Raw genomic sequence first — 21,837 nt, forward strand, 5'->3', positions numbered from 1 at the left:
GCAGCCCCTGCCAGCCCAGCCCTGGGCTCCCCCTCCCCCCAGCTCCGCCGGTGCCCCTCACTCCCGACCCGCAGCCCCTGCCAGCCCAGCCCTGGGCTCCCCTGCCACTTTGCTATTCTCCGCAGGGTACCAGAAAGACGCCCAGGTCTACAAATGTGCCTCGTGCAGCCGAGTGGCGTGTCAGCTCCCCCTGGACTGTCCAGGTACATGCTAAACCCTCAAATCCCCACCCGGCACTAGGGGGCGCTGTGCTGCGGGGTTCCCTGGCCGTTCCAGATGATGAACCCAGGAGTCCTGGCCAAACCCAACCTAGGGGATTCTATTCAGCCTCCAGAAATCCCCCTTGTGCTTTCAGCTCTACACAGGAATCCCTGGATAACCAGCCCCACGCCCCACCCGAGGTGGCCGCATCTCAGTGCTGGGCCAGGGATTCCCTGTGGGGCGGGGTCCCTATATAAGCAGCCCCTGTGCCCCGCCCCAGAGATGGCCGCACTGCCATCCCCACCCGCAATCACCCCTGCTCTCTGCCTGCCAGTGGAGGATGTCTGGAAGAACGAGGGGGAGAGGACGGTTCTGACATGCAGGGTCCAGTTCCAGACCCCCCCTGACGTCCGGCACAACTGGAAGTTTGTCAAAGACGTGAGTGTGGGGGTGGGAGGGTCTGTCTCGCGTTGTGGTTGCCTCTTAGGGTAGCAGGAAGACATGGGGAGGGCACCTTGGCAGAAGGGGGGGGTGAAAGGAAGTAATTTTACTGGGAGGGGTGTCTGCTGCCCTGACTCCATGCCCCTTGCGCCCTACAACCCCTAGTGGCAGCCTTCGAGTCAGCCCAGCCCCTTTGCTCTGCCCACGGTCCTGAGTTCGATTCCCCTGACGCCTGCCCCCCCTCTCCCTGTCACCCCCTCAATTTGCTCTCCCCTGCCCCCCAGCTCCGGACCCGAGATCTCTCCCTCTTCCGGGACCTGCACCCAGGTGCCAGCTCCTCCATCGTCCTCCGCCCCACACGGGGCTCGCACCGTGGCACCTACGCCTGCCAGCTAGCCCAGGAGGACGACGTGCTAGCCCGGAACTACTTCTACCTCAATGGTAAGGAGGGGAGTGGGGTCGAGTGGTTAGAGCTGGGGGGGCTGGGAGCCAGGACTCCTGGGTTCTATCCCTGGTTCTGGGAGGGGAGTGGGGTCTGGTGGATTAGACCCAGATGGGCTGGGAGCCAGGACTCCTGAGTTGTCTCCCTGGCTGTCAGAGGGGAGTGAAGTTTAGTGGTTGGAGCAGCGGGGGGCTGGGAGCCAGGACTCCTGGGTTCTATCTCTAGCTCTGGGAGGGGTGTGGGGTCTGGTGGATTAGACCCGGGCGGGCTGGGAGCCAGGACTCCTGGGTTCTATCTCTAGCTCTCGGAGGGGAGTGGGGTTTAGTGGTTGGAGCAGCAGGGGCGTGGGGCTGGGAGCTAGGACTCCTGGGTTCTGTCTCCCCGCAGTGACTGCCAGCAGCCAGGGGGCAGAGACAGAGCTGCAGGACATGTTCCGTGCCATCTTGCAGTCCCCAGCGGGGCGGGGGGCTGAGGGCCGGCTCCCCGGGCTCTCAGAGCTGCTGGCCGAGCCCAACTCGCTGCACAAGAGGAACGTGGTGCTGCTGATGGTGGGGCTGGCGCTCAGCGCCCTGCTGGGCACCCTGCTGCTGGGGTGAGCTTCCCGGGACCCTCCATATCAGTGCCGTGGGCCCCTCCGGCCCGGGAACCTCCCCCCACCCACTGCCGGGCCTGACCAATGGGCCCATCCAGCCTGGGACTCTGCCCCCACCAGACCTGACCCACGGACCTGGTATCCAGTTGCAGGGAGTTCCCCAGGTCTCCACTTTCCCTTCCTCCAGCCACCAAGCCCTTCAGGGCCCCAAACTCCCCACCCTGGGGGGAACCCTGCCCAGCCCCCGAGCCCCCCACTGCCCTTCTGGGTCCCAGCTTGGTCCAGCCCCACTCCATCCAGGCACTGGGAGCAACACACAGAGAGGGGCAATGTGGTGGGGGTTGGGGGCGGCCTTCCTCCAATGGCTTGTCCTTCCTCTGCTATGGCTCCCTTCTCGCTCGCTCTTTGTGCTCCGTCCCCGCCCCCCATCTTCCCTCTCTCTCTCCCCACAGGGGCATCTGTCGCTGGGCCATGGGCTGGCCCTGATGCACCCGGCCTGGGCCCTGGACTCGCCTCTGCTTCAGCGCCCCAGACTGGCACCATCAATTTTCTGATCAGAATAAACCCAAATTCCAACCTGAGACGGAAGTCTCTGTCTCGGCCACAAAACGGGGGTCACTCCTGGTGGTCAGAGCTGGCTCGATGCCCTGGGGTGGCACTGGGGGGCGCTGTGCTGCTGGGGGCGGGGTGGGGGGGGTCTCCCCTGGCGCTCAGGTCTGGCCCCCGGTGCCCCAGGTGGCTGGACATTTTTGTGATTCTGTAAATAGCGGGTGCTGGGACAGGACCCTGGGGTGAAGGGGGATCCCCCTGGAGCGGGGGAGGGGTCAGTCGGGGGGGGGGGGAGAGGGAAGNCGCGGGGGGGGGCCGGAGAAGGGAGGGGGATCGCGAGGGGGGGCCGGAGAAGGGGGAGGGGGACAGAGCTCTTGTCTGTGTTGGGGGGCGGAGGGAGTCACTGGGTTTGGGGGAGCCCCACGCGAGGGCCCGGCAGAGTTTGGGGGCCGGGGCTCAGCTGGGGGGGGGGGGGGGCTGATCAGCCTCTTCGCTCCGGCCGGGGGCTCTGTTCTTGGGTCTGGGGCCGAAAGCCCAGCAACCCCGGGGGGGGGGGCTGAGACATGGGGTCTCCCCGGGGGCGGGGACTGAGACATGGGGTCGCCCCCCCGGCAGCTTTTTCTTTCATTTTTTCCTTCCCTTTGTGTCTCCCCCGCTCCGGCGTCTGCAACTTCCTCATTGGGTGGCGGAACCCAGTTTCCCCCCCCCACACACACACACACGGAAGGGAAGGGGAAGCTATGGGGAAGGGGGGCTTGGGGGTGCCGGGGAGCAGAGGAGGGGGTGGGGGTTATGAGATGCTGGGGGGAGGAGGGGCTGTGGGGTGGGGGAAGGGTTTGGGGTGCAGGGGAGGAGGAGAGGTGGGGGGAGAGAAAGGGGTGCGGGGATTGGTTATGGGGTGGTGGAGGGAGGGGTTATGGGGTGCCGGGGAGGAGGAGAAGGGGTGGGGAGGGCGGGAATAATGGGATTTCCCGGACACCAGGAAATGTTTCCAAACATCCTGGTGTGAGGAAAGAGGCTGTGACGTGGGGAAGTGGGAGACCGACCCCTGCCTGGGGGGGCGGGGGGTTGGGGCATGTGAGCCATAGGACTCAGGCGTCCGGCCGATATCTCCCCCCTCCCCTGGTGACCCTGACATTGAGCCCGGCCATGTGGCAAGGGGGATCGAGATCAAAAGTGTGGGGGGGAGCCATGGGGGGAGCTGTAGGAATGTGGCCCCCCCTTCCTCGCCCAGCTGTTTGGGGGATAGTGACCACCTCTCCCCCACCATGGTCACCCACAGTGGAGACCAGCTTTGGATTCCCCCACCCACCCACCCACTCCTGGGGGAGCCCTGGGACCTGGGGAGGGAGTGTCTGGGATTTGGGGGGGGGACAGGAGGGTGGGGTTCCCCAGGGCTTGGTCCAGGATTCCCCTCCTTGGGAAGTTTTCTTGACAGGCCCACAACTGAGAGGGTGTGTCGGGTTGGGGGGGGAGATTGTGGGGGGTGGTTCTGGGTACCTCTGTGAGACCATGCGGCTGTGTGGCTGTATCCTTGTGGCTGTGTGTGATTGTGTATCTCTGTGGCTGTATCCTTGTGACTGTGTGTGTCTGCATGTGACTGTGTATCAGTATGGCTGTATCCTTGTGGTTGTGTGAGTGTGTGTCTGGGTGTGACTGTTTATTTGTATGGCTGTATCTTTGTGACTGGGTGTCCCTGAGTGTGACTGTATCTGCCTGACTGCATCTTTGTGGTTGTGTGTGGGGATGTGTCTGGGTGCATTTGTGCATCTGTCTGGCTGTACTGTGGTAATATTTGTGTGTCTCTCGGTGCGATTGCGTGTGCATATCTGCGGTTGTGCATCTGCATCTCTGAGTGTCTATATCTTTGTGATGGTGTGTCTCTGGGTGGCGGTGTGTATCGATAAGCCTCTATCTGATGTGTGCGTGTGTCTTTACATTTCCCCTCTCCTCTGGACATAAATGATTGCCAATTAACTCCAGCTAATTAACGCCTCTCTGGCCTGGTCAGAGCCATACACACAAGGGGTTGGCTTCCCCAGCTGTGTCTCTGTGGCCTTGTCTCTAGACAATCGGGCCGTGTTGGAGCCTGGCCGGAGGGCGTCCCATTAACCAAGATGGTGCTCAAGGCGGCCACGCAGGTCATGTTTGGCAGAACTAAGTCTGGCCATGGGTCGGCCCCACTGGGTTAGCCGTGGCCAGCGGAGGCTGGAGGCCGCCAGCCCCGTGTCCATACCTGGCCAGGGGTGTCTCGTTGTCTGACTCCGCACCTGTGTCTTTGGGCGCCTGTTTCTCCAGGGGTGTCTTTCCCTCTTTCTGTCTATGTTGGGGGCTGCCTGACTGTGTATGTGTGTCTGTGTCATGTGTGTGTCCTTCTTTGGGGGGGTCTTTGTGTGTGTGTGTTGGGGATTGCCCATGTGTGTGTGTGTCTGTTTCTCTGGGGGTGTCTTTTACCCTGACTCTGCCCTCTCTGCCTGTATCTCTGTCTGACGGGTGTGTGGGGAGGTGTCTGTCTGCGAGTGTCTCTCCCCCGCCTGTCGCCTCTGGATTTCCAGAGCACGCGGTTGTGTTGTAACCCCCTTGCGACACTCTGGGCAGGCTGAGGGTGGGGACAGGCTGTGCCAGGAAATGGGACAAGTCCATCCAGGGAGAGCAGAGGTGATACCGGAGCGATGGGCCCATGGGGGAGGATCTGATGGGGGGCAGGATGCCAGGGTGATGGGCCCATGGAGGGGATCTGATGTGGGGCAGGATGCCAGGCAGGCCGTGGGTCTGAGCCCAGCCGAGCAGACCGTTGCTGATGTAACGGGGCTGCAATCCTGCCGTGTTTTCCTGACTCATAGTGATGTCACCGGTTTGCATCAGCCCCACAAACCCCCTCCCCCTGCTCGGGCACCGAGAGGCACCCCGGCCCCTTGGAGCAGCTTTAACCCCTCACTGCCCGGAGCTCCCCTGGGATCCAGCCCCTCAAGTCCCCTGAGCCCCATTCCCCAGCCCCCCTTGGTCTCCCTGGCTTCAACCCCCCCAGCGTCTCACAGGCGTCCTGTCCCACCACAGGACAAGCCCTGCCATGAGAGAGGAGGTGGAGACGGGCGCCCGGTTCCTGTCGCGCCTGGTGAACCGGCACGGCCGGCTGGACGAGGGGCGCATGGAACAGTTCGGGGAGCGCTTGGCCGTCATCCTGCGGGAGAGGTACAGCCGGCACTGGTACCCCGAGAACCCCGCCAAGGGGCAGGCCTACAGGTATGCGGCCCGGGCGCGGAGGGGGGCGGCGCGGGGAGCAGGGCGGCCGCTCGCACAGCAGTTTGGCATAGCCGGGTGCACTGCAGGTGGCCCGTCACAGGGTGGGGGCAGCTGGGGGCGCCGTCCATGGGCTGCATCGCGTGGCCGTTTGCCAGGCAGGTCGGTAACTCTTTGCCCCGGGCGCGGGATGGGGGGCCATCATGGGGGGGCCACAGCTGGGGGTCACCACACGGGTGGCAGGGAGGGGAGCTCTTTTGCCGGGTGCTTGGTGGGGCGGTCACCTGCTGGGGGTCCTGTAGGGCTCCTGGCGCTCTGATCCCCGGACCCACCCCACCCCCGCCGGCCTCTCCCACTCCAGGTGTATCCGCATCAACCGGCGGCAGCAGGTGGACGAGTCGCTGCTCCGGGCCTGCGCGGGCTGCGGGCTGGAGTACTCGGAGCTGGCGCTGCCGCGGGAGCTCTCGCTCTGGATCGACCCGGGGGAGGTCTGCTGTAGGTGAGCTTCCCCCCTGCCCCCCCGCCCATCTGCTGGCTGGGGTCAGCCCTCTCCCCAGCTCCCGGCTGCCTCCATCTGGCAGGGGACAAAAGCCCTACTATCGCTGCAGCGCCTGGAGAATCGCCCAATGGCACGGCCAGCTGCGCCAGGTCTCCTGGGTTCTCTCCTCCATGGGGACCCCCTTCGTGCACTTGGGCTCACAGTGCTCCCACCAGGCACTAAACCCTGCCCCATACCCCTCTAGGGGGAGCAAGCTCTGCTCCAGCCCCAGGGTGGGGGGCTGGCTGGCTCAGGGGGGTGGGGAATGGGGCTTTTCCCCTCTAGGGGGCGCCGGTTCTGATTCAGCCCCAGGGGTGGGGACTGGCCGGCTTGGGCGGGGGTGGGGCTTGGGGACCATTGTGCGCTAATGGGTCCGTGGTCCCAATTTCTAAAGCATCTACTCCCCTCCCCCCCCCCCCCCTCCAGGCTTGGGGAGAACAGCCAGTACTTCACGGTGAGCCCCTCGGAAAGGGGCGGCGGAAAAGGGACCCCGGAGCCCGAGACGTCGGACTATCACTCGGAGTCGCCATCGGAGAGCTCCTCGGAGGACGAGGGATCAGTCCGGCCCTCTCCGGCACCGGCCCCAGCCCCGAGCCGACCCACTCTGCGGGAGCCCAGCAAACAGGTGATTTTGAATTGGGGGGGGGGGGCTGGGTCCCCATGGCCCGTTTGGTGCCTGAGGTATGTAGGAGGGGAGCGGGGGTCCCTTTCCCTGCTGGGAATGGGGCCGAGACCCAGCAAACTCAACACACGCACAGGGCTGCTGAAGGGCTGGGCCAGAGGGGCCTGGAGCCCGTCCCTCCACAAGCCAGCCAGTCCACCCCCTTCGGCTGGAGCGGAGCTGGTGCCCCCTAGAAAAAGGCCCCATATCCCATTCCCCCGAGCCGTGCCCCTGCCCCGGGGACAGGTCACAGCAGATGCTCCAGAGGTGGCTGCATCTCAGCACCAGGCAAGAGGTTCCTTCAAAACCAGCCCCTGCGCCCCACCCCAGAGGTGGCTGCATCTTGGTGTCGGGCAAAGGGTTCCTGCATAATCCGCCCCCACACCCCATCCCAGAAGTGGCTGCATCTCAGCACCAGGCGAGGGGTCCCTGCATAAACAGCCCCCACCCCAGAGGCAGCCACATCTCAGCACCAGGTGAGGGGTCTCTGGTTATTTCAGACTCCTGCTAAGGTCTCTTTTCTCTCCCCGCAGGCCGCCGAGTTGTTCTACGTCCCGGCCCCCATGTGGGTCCCCTGCACCGCCCAGCGCCTGGTCAGCTACATCCCCACCTACCAGCCCCTCACCTTCTACTACGTCAGCGTCGGAGCAGCGAAGAGATCCAACCCCGACCGGCTGCGGCGCCTCACCCACCGGGCTGCCAAGGCTTAGGGGTGGGGCAGGGAGAGGGGAGAGCCCCCAGCCCCTCTCCCTCCTGCCCCCCATCCCTTCCCCCCCAATGATCTCCACCACACTCCCAGGTTGAGACTGGGGGGAACTCACCACAGCAGTACAAACAGCGCCACCTGGTGGCCATGCAGCGAGCCAGGCTGGAAACGGCTGGAAGTCGGGGATGTCCTGCCTCCATCCCCCTGCCCAGCTGGCATCTTAAGGGTTAACAGCCCCTCTTCTCGTGCAGGGGGTGCGGCCCCATGGCCGTGGGGCTGAGCCAGTTGAGACTCAGTATCCTACGGGCCCATCTACACAGGCAAAGCGCACGGGCAAACTTGCTATGGAAGGGAAGTCAGGACGCCTGGGTTCTATCCCCAGTGCTGGGAGGATAGTGGGGTCTAGTGGTTAGAGCAGAGGGGGCTGGGGGCCAGGACTCCTGGGTTCCATTGTCAGCTCTTCTGACCAGCTTCTGGCAAAAAAAACAAGCGCATGCGCGCACAGACAAAACCACCAAATATGTGCCTCAGTTTCCCCGTCTGTAAAACTGGGATCACAACACTCACCTACCTCAGATTGGTGCCGCGGTGCAAACAAACGCAGGGGCACTTTATAAAGGCTTTTTCCGTGCTGCTTTGCCGGGCAGGGGAAAGGATTATTCTAATGATTTTAATTTATATGCTGTAAATAGCGAACCGCTGGTATTTAATTTATGGAAGCAGAGAGAGCCGTTTAGCAGGGAGGTGCATGGGGCGGGGGGCGGGGGGGTTAACGCCAAATCTATTTATAGAGGTTTTTTTGCAAAAAAAATCAAAAACAAATCCTTTTTCTATAAAAATTTGCAAGTGCCTATTAAAGAGATCTCTGTGGTGATGCAGGAAATGGTGTGTCGGCAGCTACGCAGAGCCGTCCTTTCAGACCCTGAGCGGGCAGGGCTGGGGTCTGAGGGGCTGGGCGATTATTTCTGTTACGGCACAAGCTAGTGGCCCCAGGCATGGCATGGCCCCCGAGTGCGCTAGTCGCAGTGCATTGTTACTGCTATTGGGTATATTATGGCTGGAGGAGGAGGGCTGGGAGCCAGCTCTTCCGGGTTCTCTCCCCAGTTCTGGGAAGGGAGTGGGGTCTAGTGGTTAGAGCCGGGGGGCTGGGACTCCTGGGTTTCATTTCAGGGTCTGTTCTGGGACCTTGAGCAGGTAATTTCCCCCTGTTCTCAGGACACCCACCACCACCACCTGCCTCTAAAATGTCCCAAAGGAAAAAAAATGGTAGGAAATGTGAGCAGGTGAGATTGGGGCCAGAGCAGCAGCACCTCTAGATACAGCCACTGGAGGGAGCCAGTGGGCTACGTATGACCTGCCTGTGGCGAGCCTGGATGCAATTCCCAGCTCGTCCAAGGAAAGCGCCTTCCTTTGGCCCCGTGGAACTCGCTGGTGCTGGGGGGCCGGAGATTCCAAGTGGGATTGACGCTCCATCTAGAGGAGAAGATCCAGTTAGAAGAGCTCCGGCTCCCAAAAGCATGGGGGGGGCCCACAGGACTGGACCCCCCAGCGTCGGTGAGGGTCCTGTGTCAACCCCGCTGTTAACTGCTCCAGCTCCAGCCTAGGTAGGTTCTTCCCGCCCCCCCCCCCCAGCTGCTGTCTCTCTGGATGGTCCCCAACCTCCTCCTCGGTCCTGGGCTCAGCTGATCTTTGGCCAGTTTGTTCTCATGCCAGCCCTGTCCCTGAGCGTCCGATTCCCCTCCCTGGTGGTCTCCCCGATGTATTTCTGGGGTGCAATCACTCCCCTCGGAGCCTGCAACACCCTTCTGAGTCTCCTCTCATACAATCGCCCCCACGCTGCCCCCCACGGCCTCGTCTGTGCTCAGGGTTCCTCTCGGATGCGGGCGCCCAGAATTAACGGGGGTTGGCGCTGGGGCTCAACTCAAGGAGGGCACCAAATGTTGTGGGGGGTCAGAGGCTGGCTGGCCCTTCAAAGCAAGCTAGGGTCCGCCCTGCCCAGGACTTAGCCGTGAGCCATAACATCTGAATGGCCAGACTGGGTCAAAGCAATGGCCCATCTAGCCCAGGGTCATAATTGACCGGTCCAGCCGCTGTCGGCCACTCCCATCTTCTGGCAGTGGGGGGTTAGGGACACCCAGAGCATGGGCTGCATCCCTGGCCGTCCTGGCTCATAGCCATTGATGGACCTGTCCTCCAGGAACTCACCTAGGTCTTTTTTTCAACCCAGTTATACTTTTGGCCTTCAAACATCCCCTGGCAAGGAGTTCCACAGACTGACTGTGCATTGGGTGAAGAAATACTTCCTTTTGTTTGTTTTAAACCTGCTGCCTATTCATTTCATTGGGTGAGCCCTGGTTCTTGTGTTATGAGAAGGAGTAAATAACACTTCCTTACTTTCTCCACACCTGTCATGATCTTATGGACCTCTGTCATATCCCCCCTTAGTCGTCTCTTTTCCAAGCTGAAAAGTCCCAACCTTATTAATGTCTCCTCATATGGAAGCTGTTCCATCCCCCTAATCATTTTTGTTGTCCTTTTCTGAGCCTTTTCCAATTCCAGTATGAGATAGGGCCACCAGAACTGCACGCAGTATTCAAGCTGTGGGTGTACCATGGATTTATAAAGAGGCGATATGATATTTTCTGTCTTATTATCTATTCCTTTCCTAATTGTCCCTAACATTGTTCGCTTTTTTGACAGCCGCTGCACATTGAGTGGAGGTTTTCAGAGAACTATCCACAGTGACTGCAAGATCTTTCTTGAGTGGTTCCAGTTAATTTAGAGCCCATCATTGTATATGTATAGCTGTGATTATGTTTTCCAATGTGCGTTACTTTGCATTTATCGACATTGAATTTCATCTGCCATTTTGTTGCCCAGTCATCCAGTTTTGTGAGATCCCTTTGTAACTCTTCACAGTCAGCTTTGGACTTAACTAATTTGACTGATTTTTGTATTATCTGCAAACTTCGCCATCTCTCTGTTTGGCACCTTTTTCCAGTTCATTTATGAATATGTTGAACAGCACCTGGTCCTAGTACAGATCCTTGGGGGATACCACTATTTTCCTGTCTCCCTTCTGAAAACTGTCCATTTATACCTACCCTTTGTTTCCTGTCTTTTACCTAGTTACTGATCCAGGAGAGAACCTTCCCTCTTATCCCGTGACAGCTTAATTTGCGCAAGAGCCTTTGATGAGGGACCTTGTCAAAGTCTTTCTGAAAACCTAAGTACACTATATCCACTGGATGTCCTCTGTCCACATAGAATCATATGACTGGAAGGGACCTCGAGAGGTCATCTAGTCCAGTCCCCTGCACTCAAGGCAGGACTAAGTATTATCTAGACCATCCCTGACAGGTGTTTGTCCAACCTGCTTTTAAAAATCCTGAGTGATGGAGATTCTACAACCTCCCTAGGCAATTTATTCCAGCGCTGACCATTAGGGAGTTTTTCCTAATATCCAACCTAAACCGCCCTTGCTGCAATTTAAGCCCCTTGCTTCTTGTCCTGTTCTCAGAGGTTAAGAAGAAAAACTTTTCTCCCTCTTCCTTGTAACAACCTTTTATGTACTTGAAAACTGTTATCATGTCCCTTCTCGGTCTTCTCCAGACTAAACAAACCCAATTTTTTCAATCTTCCCTCATAGGTCATGTTTTCTAGACCTTTAATCATTTTTGTTGCTCTTCTCTGGACTTTCTCCAATTTGCCACATCTTTCCTGAAATGCGGTGCCCAGAACTGGACATAATACTCCAGTTGAGGCCTAATCAGTGCGGAGCAGAAGAATTACTTCTCATGTCTTGCTTACAACACTCCTGCTAATACATCTCAGAATAATGTTCGCTTTTTTTGCAACAACATTACACTGTTGACTCATCTTTAGCTTGTGATCCACTATGACCCCCAGATCCCTTTCCACAGTACTCCTTCCTAGGCAGTCATTTCCCATTTGTGTGTGTGCAACTGATTTTTCCTTCCTAAGTGGAGTACTTTGCATTTGTTCTTATTGAATTTCATCCTATTTACTTCAGACCATTTCTCCAGTTTGTCCAGATCATTTTGAATTTTAATCCTATCCTCCAAAGCACTTGCAGCCCCTCCCAGCTTGGTATTGTCTGCAAACTTTATAAGTGTATTCGCTATGCCATGATCTAAAGCATTGATGAAGATATTGAACAGAACATGCTCGTTGACCCTCTCAAAGAATTCTAATAGATTGGTGAGGCATGATTTCCCTTGACAAAAACCATGCTGACTGTTCCCTAATGAATCGTGTTTATCTCTATGGCTGATCATTCTGTTCTTTACTTTCATTTCAACCAGTTTGCCAGTACTGAAGTTAGGCTTCCTGGCCTGTAATTGTCGGGATCACCTCTGGGTTTCAGGTGGAAAGGAGGGAATTCATCACTGATGGTGGGGTGGAGTTTGGGGAGCAGGCGGGGATGGAGGAAGCCAGTGGGGTGTGAATATCCCAGGGCCTATGACCTGCCGAGGACTCATTGCGTTTATAATTGATAGCGCCTGAACCAAGCAGCCTTGGCAATTGTTTAAGGCGGGAAGGGGGGAGTTTTCAGTGCTCGGATCAGAGCAAAGGGGAGATGCAGAGCAGGAATTTGCTGTCCTGGCAGAGAAGGAGAGAGAGAGAGATTCCCTGTCTCTACAGTAGGTGTGATCTCTAAGATCTCTCACGAAGTGTGTTAATAAGTGAGACGATACCGTCCTCAGGGTCTGCGCCAGCGCCCTGCCCTGCCAAGGAGAAATGAATCATTCTGTGCATTACAGAAGCATCTACAAGTCACAACTGAGATCAGGGCCCGGTTGCGCTGGGCGCAGGGCCAGCGCAACCCATTAGGCAACCTAGGCAGTCGCCTAGGGCGCTGCGATTTGGGGAGCGGCGACCGCAGCGATATTTCCGCGGCGGAAAAGCCGGCGGCGCTCCTGACTGGGCACTGCCCAGACACAGCGAGATCTGGCCCTGTCACATGGGACGCTGCATGGACAGAGACTGTCCCTTCAGTGAAAAGCTCCCCCTTGGCTCAGGCACATCCCCTGCCCCATAAGTACCTAGCCCAGGCCCTGTGGCTGTTAATGCCCAGCGCCCTGACTTGGCAGCCAGGAATTTGTTTACATGGTTTGTCTGGACGTAGCCGGGTACAGATCCCCCAGGCCAGCGAGAGGAACCCCCTGCTTCCGCAAATCATTGCAAACAGGCCAGACAACCGGCGCAGGCCGACCGGGGGCACTCACTGGGTTCAGAGCAGTAGGGGGATGGTTAGCGAAGCCGGGGCGTAGGCAGTCGCTCACCACAGGTGCAGTGGTGGAGAGAAGAAAAGACACGACACCAGCCCTGGGGGCAGTGCAGAAAATGGGACGTGGACGCTTCAAACTCCCCCCAGACCCGACATCTTTGGTTAGAGCTGCTCAAATAGGTGGGGTCATTCTGGGGGCCTGAAAAATGCCTTTAAACAACAAAAATGTCCCCCCACCAAAAACAGTTTCCTTCAAAATTCACTGACAGTTTTCCAGCTTTGTCGCCCTTGTCTCTCCATGAAGAAGGGGAAGGCGTGGGGGGGGAGGGGAAGAAATAACAAGCAACCCCCCCCCCCTCCAACCAAAATGCCAGTTTGGGGTCTGGTTAGGGGTGTCACTTTCAAAAGGCCCGCGCTGACTAATGCAACCCTCTGGCTATTCTCCGGCACGTCCCCTTGGGCGCGCGCCACACCCGGATCCACTCAGGTGGCTCCAGGCCCCGCATGGCCGCGCTCGTGGGGAATAAGCGGCTCTAATTCGGTTTCTCTAATTCCCTTCCAAAGCGGCGTGACTCCTCGGGGCTGACGGCGCCTGTGTCCCCGAATACGGCGCTAGGAGGGGAACTGTTCCTGCCGAGCTGGGCTGGGCCCCCCAGGGGCTCTGAGCCCTGGCTAGTGTGAAAAATCATGACCATTTCTTTTTGGGTGGGGGGGGACGGCAGGGTAGTTGTCTATATAAGCCAAAGCGCCTTCTATCGGAACGGCTGGGCACCCTGTCCCTGCTCACCCACTTTATGGCTCGTCACCGGATTTTCCTAGCTCACCTCTGGGGAGGAGCAACACCAACCTTTTTGAACGTCCGGCTGAGCGCGATGTCATCCGTTCGCTCTGCCCTTTGCTCCCACGTGGCAAAGGGACCCGATTCTGCCTTGTGCTACGGCCCTGCTGCCCGAGCCTGGCAGCGTTAATCACCGCGACAGCTTCACCGAACCCCAAACAGCCAAAGATCCCGCCCCCAAGGGCGGGCGGGGAAATCCTGAGATTGCATTAAACAATCCCACGATTTTAAAGCAATCTTGAGGGGGTTTGTTCGCTGTCTTGTGGTGTTTGGCAGGGGGGTTGAGGGTCCTTCACGGCACATTTTCAAGCGTTTCTGTGTCACTGCAAGGGCTGGGGCTGGGTCTTTCGTCCTTCCCCACGACTTTACCAATAGCAAGAACCCACCCAGGTGCGGCTACGGGCTGAACAAAGTGACTGCCCGTTTTCAGGCCAGTCTACCAAACGCTGCAGCGAGCAGCTAAACGCAGGGCGGCCGGGGCCCAAGGGGTTGGGGTGTTTCTTGACACCTGATACAGTCAGGAGCTCGAGGGCAGCTTTTCCGCTTAGCTCCAGCGCGGCCGGTTTGAGTATCCCGTTAGTTCAGGGGCCCTGGACGTCGCTGTTTTAAACACCAGCCTGCCGGGCCCCCAGGGGCTCGTTAGCCCCCTGCAACTCTTGGATTTGGGGCAGGGATTAGTGAAAATGCCCAGGTGTGTCAGGATTTTGCTGGGAGTTTCTCGTTTCTCCACAGGATGGAGACTGAGATGGGAGATATTCTGGCCTTTCTGACACCAGGTCGGGGACCCTAGAAGCTGTTTGAGTTGGGGGAGGGAGGGCGAATGGTGACTTGCTCCAGGTCTCTCCGGCCCCCCCGGGGAGGAGATCTCTGAGCGGAGGCTCTTTAAAGCAGCCGGGCGAGAGCCAACAGCTGCAGCGAGCCAAATCCGGACGGGGAAGAAGGGGCCAAGGCCAATCAGGGTCGCCGGGGCCAGGGGGGCCGGGGCCCACCCGCTTTTTAACCCAAGAACCCTGCTCAGCCGGGCCGACTCCTGCCTGCCTCTCGTGGGCGGGCTCCCGCAGGCGAGTCCCAGCGTTTAAACCCCCGGCTCATTCAAGGCCCCCCATGCCCCTTGTCCCAGCAGATTCGGGCGCCCCCAGTTCCCCGGGCCGCCCGGCATCTCACTCCACAGCGCCGCTGGAGGGGGGGGGGCTGCTCCTGGGTACCCCCACTGACTCAGGAACTGGGGCGGGGAGGGAAGGAGCCATGGTCCCCCCCACTCTTTAGTAAGCAAAAAAAAATGAGTTTGCCCCCGGTGGTGCCCCATAGTTTTTGGGGGGGGGCAGAGTGAGGGTAGCAGCTTCAGCAGATGTTACTGAGTATAAGTTAAGCAGCAAATCTGAGGGGGTACATGGACCCCCCCCACACACACACGTCACCTATCACCCCCACACACACACTTCTACAAAGGCCCCAGTGCCACTGATGCCAATATGTAACCGGGAGGATGGGGTGAGGCTGGCCAGACCGGGTCACTTGTGGCTAGTACAGAGCAGAGCGGTTGGGAAAGGCCTGAGTGTCTTTGGGGTTTAAACTGCCTGAATCTACTGGGCTGTTACTCGCCGTGTTCTCATGTCTCCGCGCCCCGTTCTAACGTGGTGCCAAGCAGTGCCAGGGTGTGTGCCCAGCCCGGGGAACGAAAGACCCATCCGCCGGGCAAGGCGCCATGTGGGACGCAGAGGAAGGACTTGGACAGGCTCATTTCAAAGCAAGGTGGAGTTGTTGCGTGTGATGACCGAGGTCAAAGATTTGAAATGCTTCCTCGCTCTCCGGCCTCAAAGCAACAGCCCCCGGGGGTGGGGAGTCTGGCGGCTGTTCTCTGGGAGCGGGAGCTGTCAGTTGGGTTGAGGGAAAGATCCTGCATTTGGCATCTAGCGGTGCGGAATAGCTGGACAGGAAGAGGGAGTTTCCCCGAGTTAGTCTGGGCCGCCCTGAGCGACGTGTGGGGACCCGGCAGGTTGCTGCATCTCGGCCCCCATTGGGAATTACAGACCGTGACTCACCTGGGCAGGTATTGGATCTGCTTTAACCTCTCCATCACCCTCACGTCCTTTTCCGAGCTAATAAACCCTCAGGCGGGTTACTGTAGAATTAGCCGCCGGCGGTGTCGTCGGACCCAGAGTCCTACTTGAGCGGGGGTGAGTGACTGGACTCTCGGGACTGCGGGTGATTTTTGGTGAAAGTGACCACTGATGACAAAGCTCCGTTTGTCTGGGTGGCCAGACAGACTGGAGCGTCTCAGGGACTGGCTGTGACTCCATGGTCTAGTGCTCCAGGAGTTCACGTTTGTTACTGGGTTGGTGAAATCGAATTCTAGCCCCCAGCACCGGCTTGGGGGGGCTGCCCTGCGTCTGACATCTGCCCTGAGGGTGGCACTCACGGGGGTGAGCCACTCCAGAGAGCGGGACAAACACCATCAGAAACCGCTTCCAAAGGGGGCATTGGACCCTCCGTCATGTAGGGTCTTTAAACCCAGCCTGGGTGACTCTGGCTAGCACCCCCATCAGCTATGGGCTGGGTGGGGAGGGTCCTTGGGCGTGGGCTCTGGCCCGTGTTATGCAGGTGGCCAGGGGGGACTCATGGCTGCCCTGTGCCAGTTCTTTGCTCCGGAGACAATCACAGACCCAGGTGAAGCTGGTGGCTCTGCCGACGAGACACCCAGGGGCCCCGTATCTCCCATTTCCCCCTCCCGGGTGTCGCAACGTGCACCCAGACCAGCAGGGTTCTGCCCCCGGACGCCTGGCCCGGTCCCCGATGATGTGGAAAGGTTCAGACACAACGTTGTCGCGTGGCACCCACGGAGCAAGTCCGGTGGGTCAAGTTTCTCTTCGCTCAGCCAACCCCCTGCTATTCCCAACACGCATCCGGCCCCTTTCAGACCCTCGCTATGTTCCTGTCCTACCCGCTGCCCAGCTCCCCTGGACTCTGCGTCCGCTGGGAGTCACACGCCTGTTCGGAGCGTCACATTTCCAACCGCGGAAGGATTCCCGTTGGCTTCCCTAGCCCCTGGGGTCTGCCAGAACGGCCTGTTCCGGGTGTCCAGCAGGCTGCGGGTCGGGAGTGAGGGGCACCAGCAGAGCTGGAAGGGGGGCAGCCCAGGGCTGGGCTAGCAGGGGGCTGTGGGTCAGGATTGAGGGGCACTGCCATAGCTGCCCTCCCCCACCCACAGCTGTCCCTAAACATTCCCAGAAGCCCTTGGGAAACAGAGTAGTGACTTGGGTTTTCTGGAATCTGCTTCTTTGGGGCCCTTCTCAGCCCATCAACAAGGGCCAGGTCCAGCCAGTGACCCCCAGCTATGTCCCCCCAGTTCCTGGAACCGTCCCCCGTCCCGAATGGATCAGGAACCACACACAGGGGTCAGGAGCCGTGGATGTCTGGCTCCCTTCCCCAGCTCCGCCTCCCACTGGCAAGTCAGGGCCACTCACTCTGCCTCAGTTGCCCTGTCTGTAAAATAGGGATGATGATCCTGTTAGACCGTGAGCGCTCGGGGCAGGGCCTGTCTCTGGCTGTGTGTGGGCAGCGCCCAGCGCGACGGGCCCCGATCTCAGCTGTGAGTTGCTGACACCACTGTAATGCACAGAATTATTCATTTCTCCTCGGCAGGGACGGGAGCTGGCGGAGATCGCAGGGACGGTTCAGCCTCATTTAGTTACCCGCACAGTGAGGGAGCTCAGAGATTTCACCTCCAGCAGAGAAAGTGGGAAACACCCCAGGGAGACAGATAGACACAGAGCAGGGCTCATCTCCTCCACAAGGGGGCAGCAAACACACACACAAATCCATGCCTTGAACGTGCAGCCAGATGTCCGACCTTCAGCACAACACAGGACCCGTCACCTCAGCCAGTGACTGCAGCAAACAGCCCATAGCTGGTCACTGAGCTAGCGTCGATGGCTCAGACACACCCAGGCTTGATTAAAGGCTCCTCCACACCCCTTGGTAACTTGTGCCATGGGTCGATTCCCCCCCCCCTCTGTTAACAAGCTGCACCTTCGCTCCAGGCCGAATTCGTCTCACGTCATCTTCCCGCCGCCGGCTCGCATTGCTGGAGTCACGGCTTCCATAAGCCAAAGAGCTCAAACTCCTGACGTCTCTCACGAGGTGTTTTCCAGACCCCGGCTTGTTCTTGTGGCTTTCCAGCAACAGCCGGGTTTAAAAAGAGGCCCCCTTCTGCTTTCCGACACACGATACATTAAAGGGGAATCTTCCTCCAGGGGAAGACAGTGTGGGGCATAGGATACGGATTTTAAATTCCCCTTTGTCTCTTTGGTACCAAGTATCAGAGGGGTAGAGTCTGTATTCACAAAAACAACGAGGAGTCTGGTGGCACCTTAAAGACCTTCAGATGACTCCATGCATCTGAACAAGTGGGTTTTTTACCCACAAAAGCTTCTGCTCAAATAAATCTGTTAGTCTTTAAGGTGCTACCGGACTTCTCGTTGTTTTTGTCTCTTTAAATCTCACATGTGAAGAGCCCCAGAAAGACCCAAATGGCCGAGGGGGGAATGAGGGAAGGGAAAGGTAAAATAGAACCGAGTCTAAAGGGACGTGACGACATCCAGGAATTAATTTCAGTTTTAAATAAAATGGCTTAAATTGCATCAGGGAATGGGGCCGGGGGCCTTTCCCCTCTAGGGGGCACCAGGCCTGATCCGGCCCCACAGCAGAGGACTGGCTGGCTCAGAGGGGCAGGGAATGGGACACGGGGCCTTTCCCCTCTAGGGGGCGCAGGCGGACCCTGGTGTCAATTCGTTATTCTAAGGTCTGCAAATGGCTCCCCCGTGTGGCCACATCTGGAAGTGCAGCTACCCTGGCTCCAATCTCCCCTATGCCATTTCCTATGTAAGATTTTTCTTGTAAGTGACATTTTTGTGGCGGGGGGAGGCAGCTGCTGGCTCAGAAATGCCTAGAGCTCGACCCCTCTGTGGGTTCCTGTGGTGCAGCCAGCCCCCAGCCCATTGTACAGAGGTGGAAACAAACACTGAGCGGGGCGGAATTACTTGTTCTAAGTCATAGAGTGGAACTGGAGATAGAACCCAGGAGTCCTGGCTCTGAGCCCCCCACTGATCTAACCACTAGACCCCATTTCCCCCCCAGCCAGGGGTAGAACACAGGAGTCCCGATTCCCAGCCCCCTTTTTTAATCCACTAGAACCCACACCTCTCCCAGAGCTGGGAAGAGAACCCAGGAGTCCTGGCCCGCAGCCGCCCCTGCTGTAACCCAGTCCAGTGTTTGAATGTCCAGCTCACCCCTTTAGTAGCATGCAGGGAGGATGCAAGATTTTTGTGACTCAGGATAACAGGAGATAACACAGTCTAACCCTGCAGCTTTGTCCCGTAACAACCTGCCCACCCTGCACCTGTAACAGAGCCGATTTGGTCCCTTGGCTGCGAAGAAGTGAAAACCGGATTGCAAAGCGAGCGCGTGAGTTTTAATCACAGTGTCAAAGAGTCGAGAACCCACCCAAGCCCCTGAAGTTCTCTTGCGCGCCAGCTCTAACTTCATCTGATGCCATTAAGCTGCCGTCTGCACGGCCTCGTCTTCCCGGCAGCGTCCCCAAAGCTGCTCAAAGGCGCAGTTCCCCGCACTGTCCCCCCAGGCAAACACTCCCCCGGGCATGGGTGTGCATTTAACTCCAGCTGGCCGGCCTGGCTGGGGGGATCGCAGACACAGGCCAGCCCCTTGTCCTCCCCACTCCTCCATCGCTGCCCACGGCTGTCTCTGTCTGCGCGAGCTGGGCTGATGCCGACATGTGGCCTGGCTGATTTTAATTCTCAGTCGCCGGGTGAGTCCCGCTTCTGGAAAGGCCAGACCTGTCCTCCCACATCCCACCAGGACAGACCCCAGTGAATGGCCCCGAGAGCCCTGGGAGACAGCCCTGGACACCCTGGCATCACACCTCAGCCACTGCAGCCGAATCAGCTGGAGGGTCCTAGCGAGAGGGGTCACTCCAGTGGAGATCACTGCAGGCCTGTCCCTCTGCGGGCGGCATGGCTCCACCCATCGCTGGCATCCCGCGGCCAGTCCCGGGGCAGGTGTTTGACAAGGGAGGGTGGAGAAACTGGGGACGGTGCAGAGAAGAGCCCCAAGGGCTCAGGGGAAGGTCTGAGACCAGGCCAGGGCTCCGGGCGCTCCGGCAGCACAGTGCCAGAGGAAGGATTTTCCCCTCGCTGTTTTACCCCGAGCGGCAGTAGCTGGGGTGCCAGGAGCATTTTCCCATCAGCCTGGCCATGGCCGCACCAGGGGCTGGGTCGGTTTAGCTGCCCCACTGAGCGGTGGGAATTTTACACACATCCTCTCCCCCCCAGTCCCCGAGCGCTGTAGTGATGCCGACGTGGCTGTTGGGTGCGGCCCAGGCCGGAGAGACCTCAGTCGGTTTCGCAGCTCAAGTTCAAGAGGAGGAAATGCCTCTCAGGCCTCGTCGACACGACCAAGTTTTGCCGACATACCTTATCCCTGGCAGAGAACTCCCAGTGAGAAAATAAAGCCACCGCCAGCGAGGGGCAGGAGCTTCGTCCCCCGAAGCGCTGGCCACCCCGGCGCTTTCCATCGTTACAACACAGCCCGGAGTGAGCGACGTTTGAACGGTGCAAGCGCCAGTGGAGACACGACCTGTGCGCCTTGCAGCAGCGGAGCGTGGCCATGCCAGCCGCTCTCGCACGGCCACAGAGAGCGGCCCATGGTGGGCAGCCGGCCGCGGTGGGCTTTGGGAAGGGTTTGCNNNNGAGAAAATAAAGCCACCGCCAGCGACGGGCAGAATCTTCGTCCCCCGAAGCGCTGGCCACCCCGGCGCTTTCCATCGTTACAACACAGCCCGGAGTGAGCGACGTTTGAACGGTGCAAGCGCCAGTGGAGACACGGCCTGTGCGCCTTGCAGCCGCGGAGCGTGGCCATGCCAGCCGCTCTCGCACGGCCACAGAGAGCAGCCCGTGGTGGGCAGCCGGCCGCGGCGGGCTTTGGGAAGGGTTTGCAGCGCCTCACAGGGCAGGGACAGCGTCACTTGATGCAGCTTTCTCAATCACATCCTTCCCTGGGCATCCTACTACATTGCCCGCTGCTTTTCAACTGAAGGGGGGGCAGGAGGGGGGGGGAAGTGTGTCACAGGGAGTGTGTGTGTGTGTGAGAGAGAGAGTGTTGGGGAAGCGTATGAGAGAATTTGTCGGGGGGGGAGTGTGTATGGGACAGAGACTGTGACGAACTGGGACTGTTCTTACTGGGGTCTTTGAATGCTGACAGGGGAGTGTGGCTAGGATGGTCTGCATTGGGGGATGGGAGACTGACCGAGGGAAGATACCTGAGCATGTAACATGAGAACCCAGGAAGGGGTTAGAGGCCAGGTGACACCTCTGCCCAGGAAACTGAACAAAGGCTGTGGGAGGGGTCGCTGAAGGGAGAGTTTCAGGAGCTGGCTGGGGACATGGCTGGGAGGCAGATGGGGCTCTGACCTCCCAAGGGGGCTGGGGTGCCCGGGGACCCAAAGATGGACCTAACTGAGGGGGATCCTGTTGTCTGTGCCTGCAAGACCTCTCTTGGACTGTGTCCCTGTCTTCTAAATAAACCTTCTGCTTTACTGGCTGGCTGAGAGTCATGGTGAATCGCAGGACACCGGGGGTGCAGGGCCCTGAGTCCCCCACACTCTGCAACAACTGGTGGCAGAGGTGGGATCTACTGCACCCCATGGACGGCACTTCCTGCAGTATGTGACTGGGGAGCAGTAAAACGAAGGGGGATCGACGGGGACCAGGTGGGCTGAAGAGTCAGAGAGAGACGGTTTTAGGGGGCGATTAACCCCTGGGAGTGTGTGACCAGAGAGTAGGACTGTTGCAGTAACAGGGTCCCCCGGGGGATCGCAGCGAGCGGTCCCGGGGCGGAGGAGTCTGCAGCTCGACCCTGGCAGAGAGGGGGTGACCTGAAGAAGGGCTGGCACACTCGGGGTCCCCCAGGAACGGGGGAAAGCGGAGAGCACAGGCCGGCGAGTGGCCAGCAGGAGGATGGATGCTAAACGCCTTAAGAGCGACCTGGTGGAGCTGTGCAAGCAGAGGGGGCTGCGCATTGGGAGGTCCACCAAAGAACAGCTCATTGCCCAGCTGGAGGAGAGGGATCGCTTGGATGAACCGAGCCCTGTCCCTGAGGGAAGCCGCCCGGCGGATGCAGCGTGGGCCCTGGGGCCTGACCTGGCTGGGAGGGGTCAGACTGCTGCCGAGGACATCCCGAGACCCTGCCTACCTATACCTAGGGGAGGGGTGGGGGAAGCCCAGCGAATACCGAGGACACCCTGACCCCGGAGGCCAGCAGGGGATCGTCCCGGCGGAGCTCCCCGTCCCGGGAGCGGATGCGGC

General features: G+C 59.2%; 2 protein-coding genes across 4 annotated transcripts in view; one reads left to right on the forward strand and one right to left on the reverse strand.

The window, feature by feature from the left end:
* Nucleotides 1-8,123, forward strand: part of LOC117869664 — a 10,009-nt gene extending 1,886 nt beyond the window's left edge. For all 3 annotated transcript variants that reach the window (XM_034756691.1, XM_034756692.1, XM_034756693.1), the window contains 8 exons: nucleotides 126-203; nucleotides 536-639; nucleotides 927-1,083; nucleotides 2,129-2,303; nucleotides 5,283-5,468; nucleotides 5,827-5,964; nucleotides 6,430-6,628; nucleotides 7,198-8,123. In XM_034756691.1, coding sequence (XP_034612582.1) covers nucleotides 126-203; nucleotides 536-639; nucleotides 927-1,083; nucleotides 2,129-2,303; nucleotides 5,283-5,468; nucleotides 5,827-5,964; nucleotides 6,430-6,628; nucleotides 7,198-7,374 — 1,214 coding nt within the window. In that variant the 3' untranslated portion in view covers nucleotides 7,375-8,123. The remainder of the gene's footprint in view (nucleotides 1-125; nucleotides 204-535; nucleotides 640-926; nucleotides 1,084-2,128; nucleotides 2,304-5,282; nucleotides 5,469-5,826; nucleotides 5,965-6,429; nucleotides 6,629-7,197) is intronic.
* Nucleotides 8,124-19,012: 10,889 nt separating this feature from the next.
* Nucleotides 19,013-21,837, reverse strand: part of LOC117869887 (hyaluronan synthase 1-like) — a 50,513-nt gene continuing 47,688 nt past the window's right edge. The window contains 1 exon segment of the mRNA XM_034756991.1: nucleotides 19,013-19,150. Coding sequence (XP_034612882.1) covers nucleotides 19,013-19,150 — 138 coding nt within the window.

Source organism: Trachemys scripta, chromosome 24, assembly GCF_013100865.1.
Source record: "Trachemys scripta elegans isolate TJP31775 chromosome 24, CAS_Tse_1.0, whole genome shotgun sequence".
Taxonomy (NCBI): domain Eukaryota; kingdom Metazoa; phylum Chordata; order Testudines; family Emydidae; genus Trachemys; species Trachemys scripta.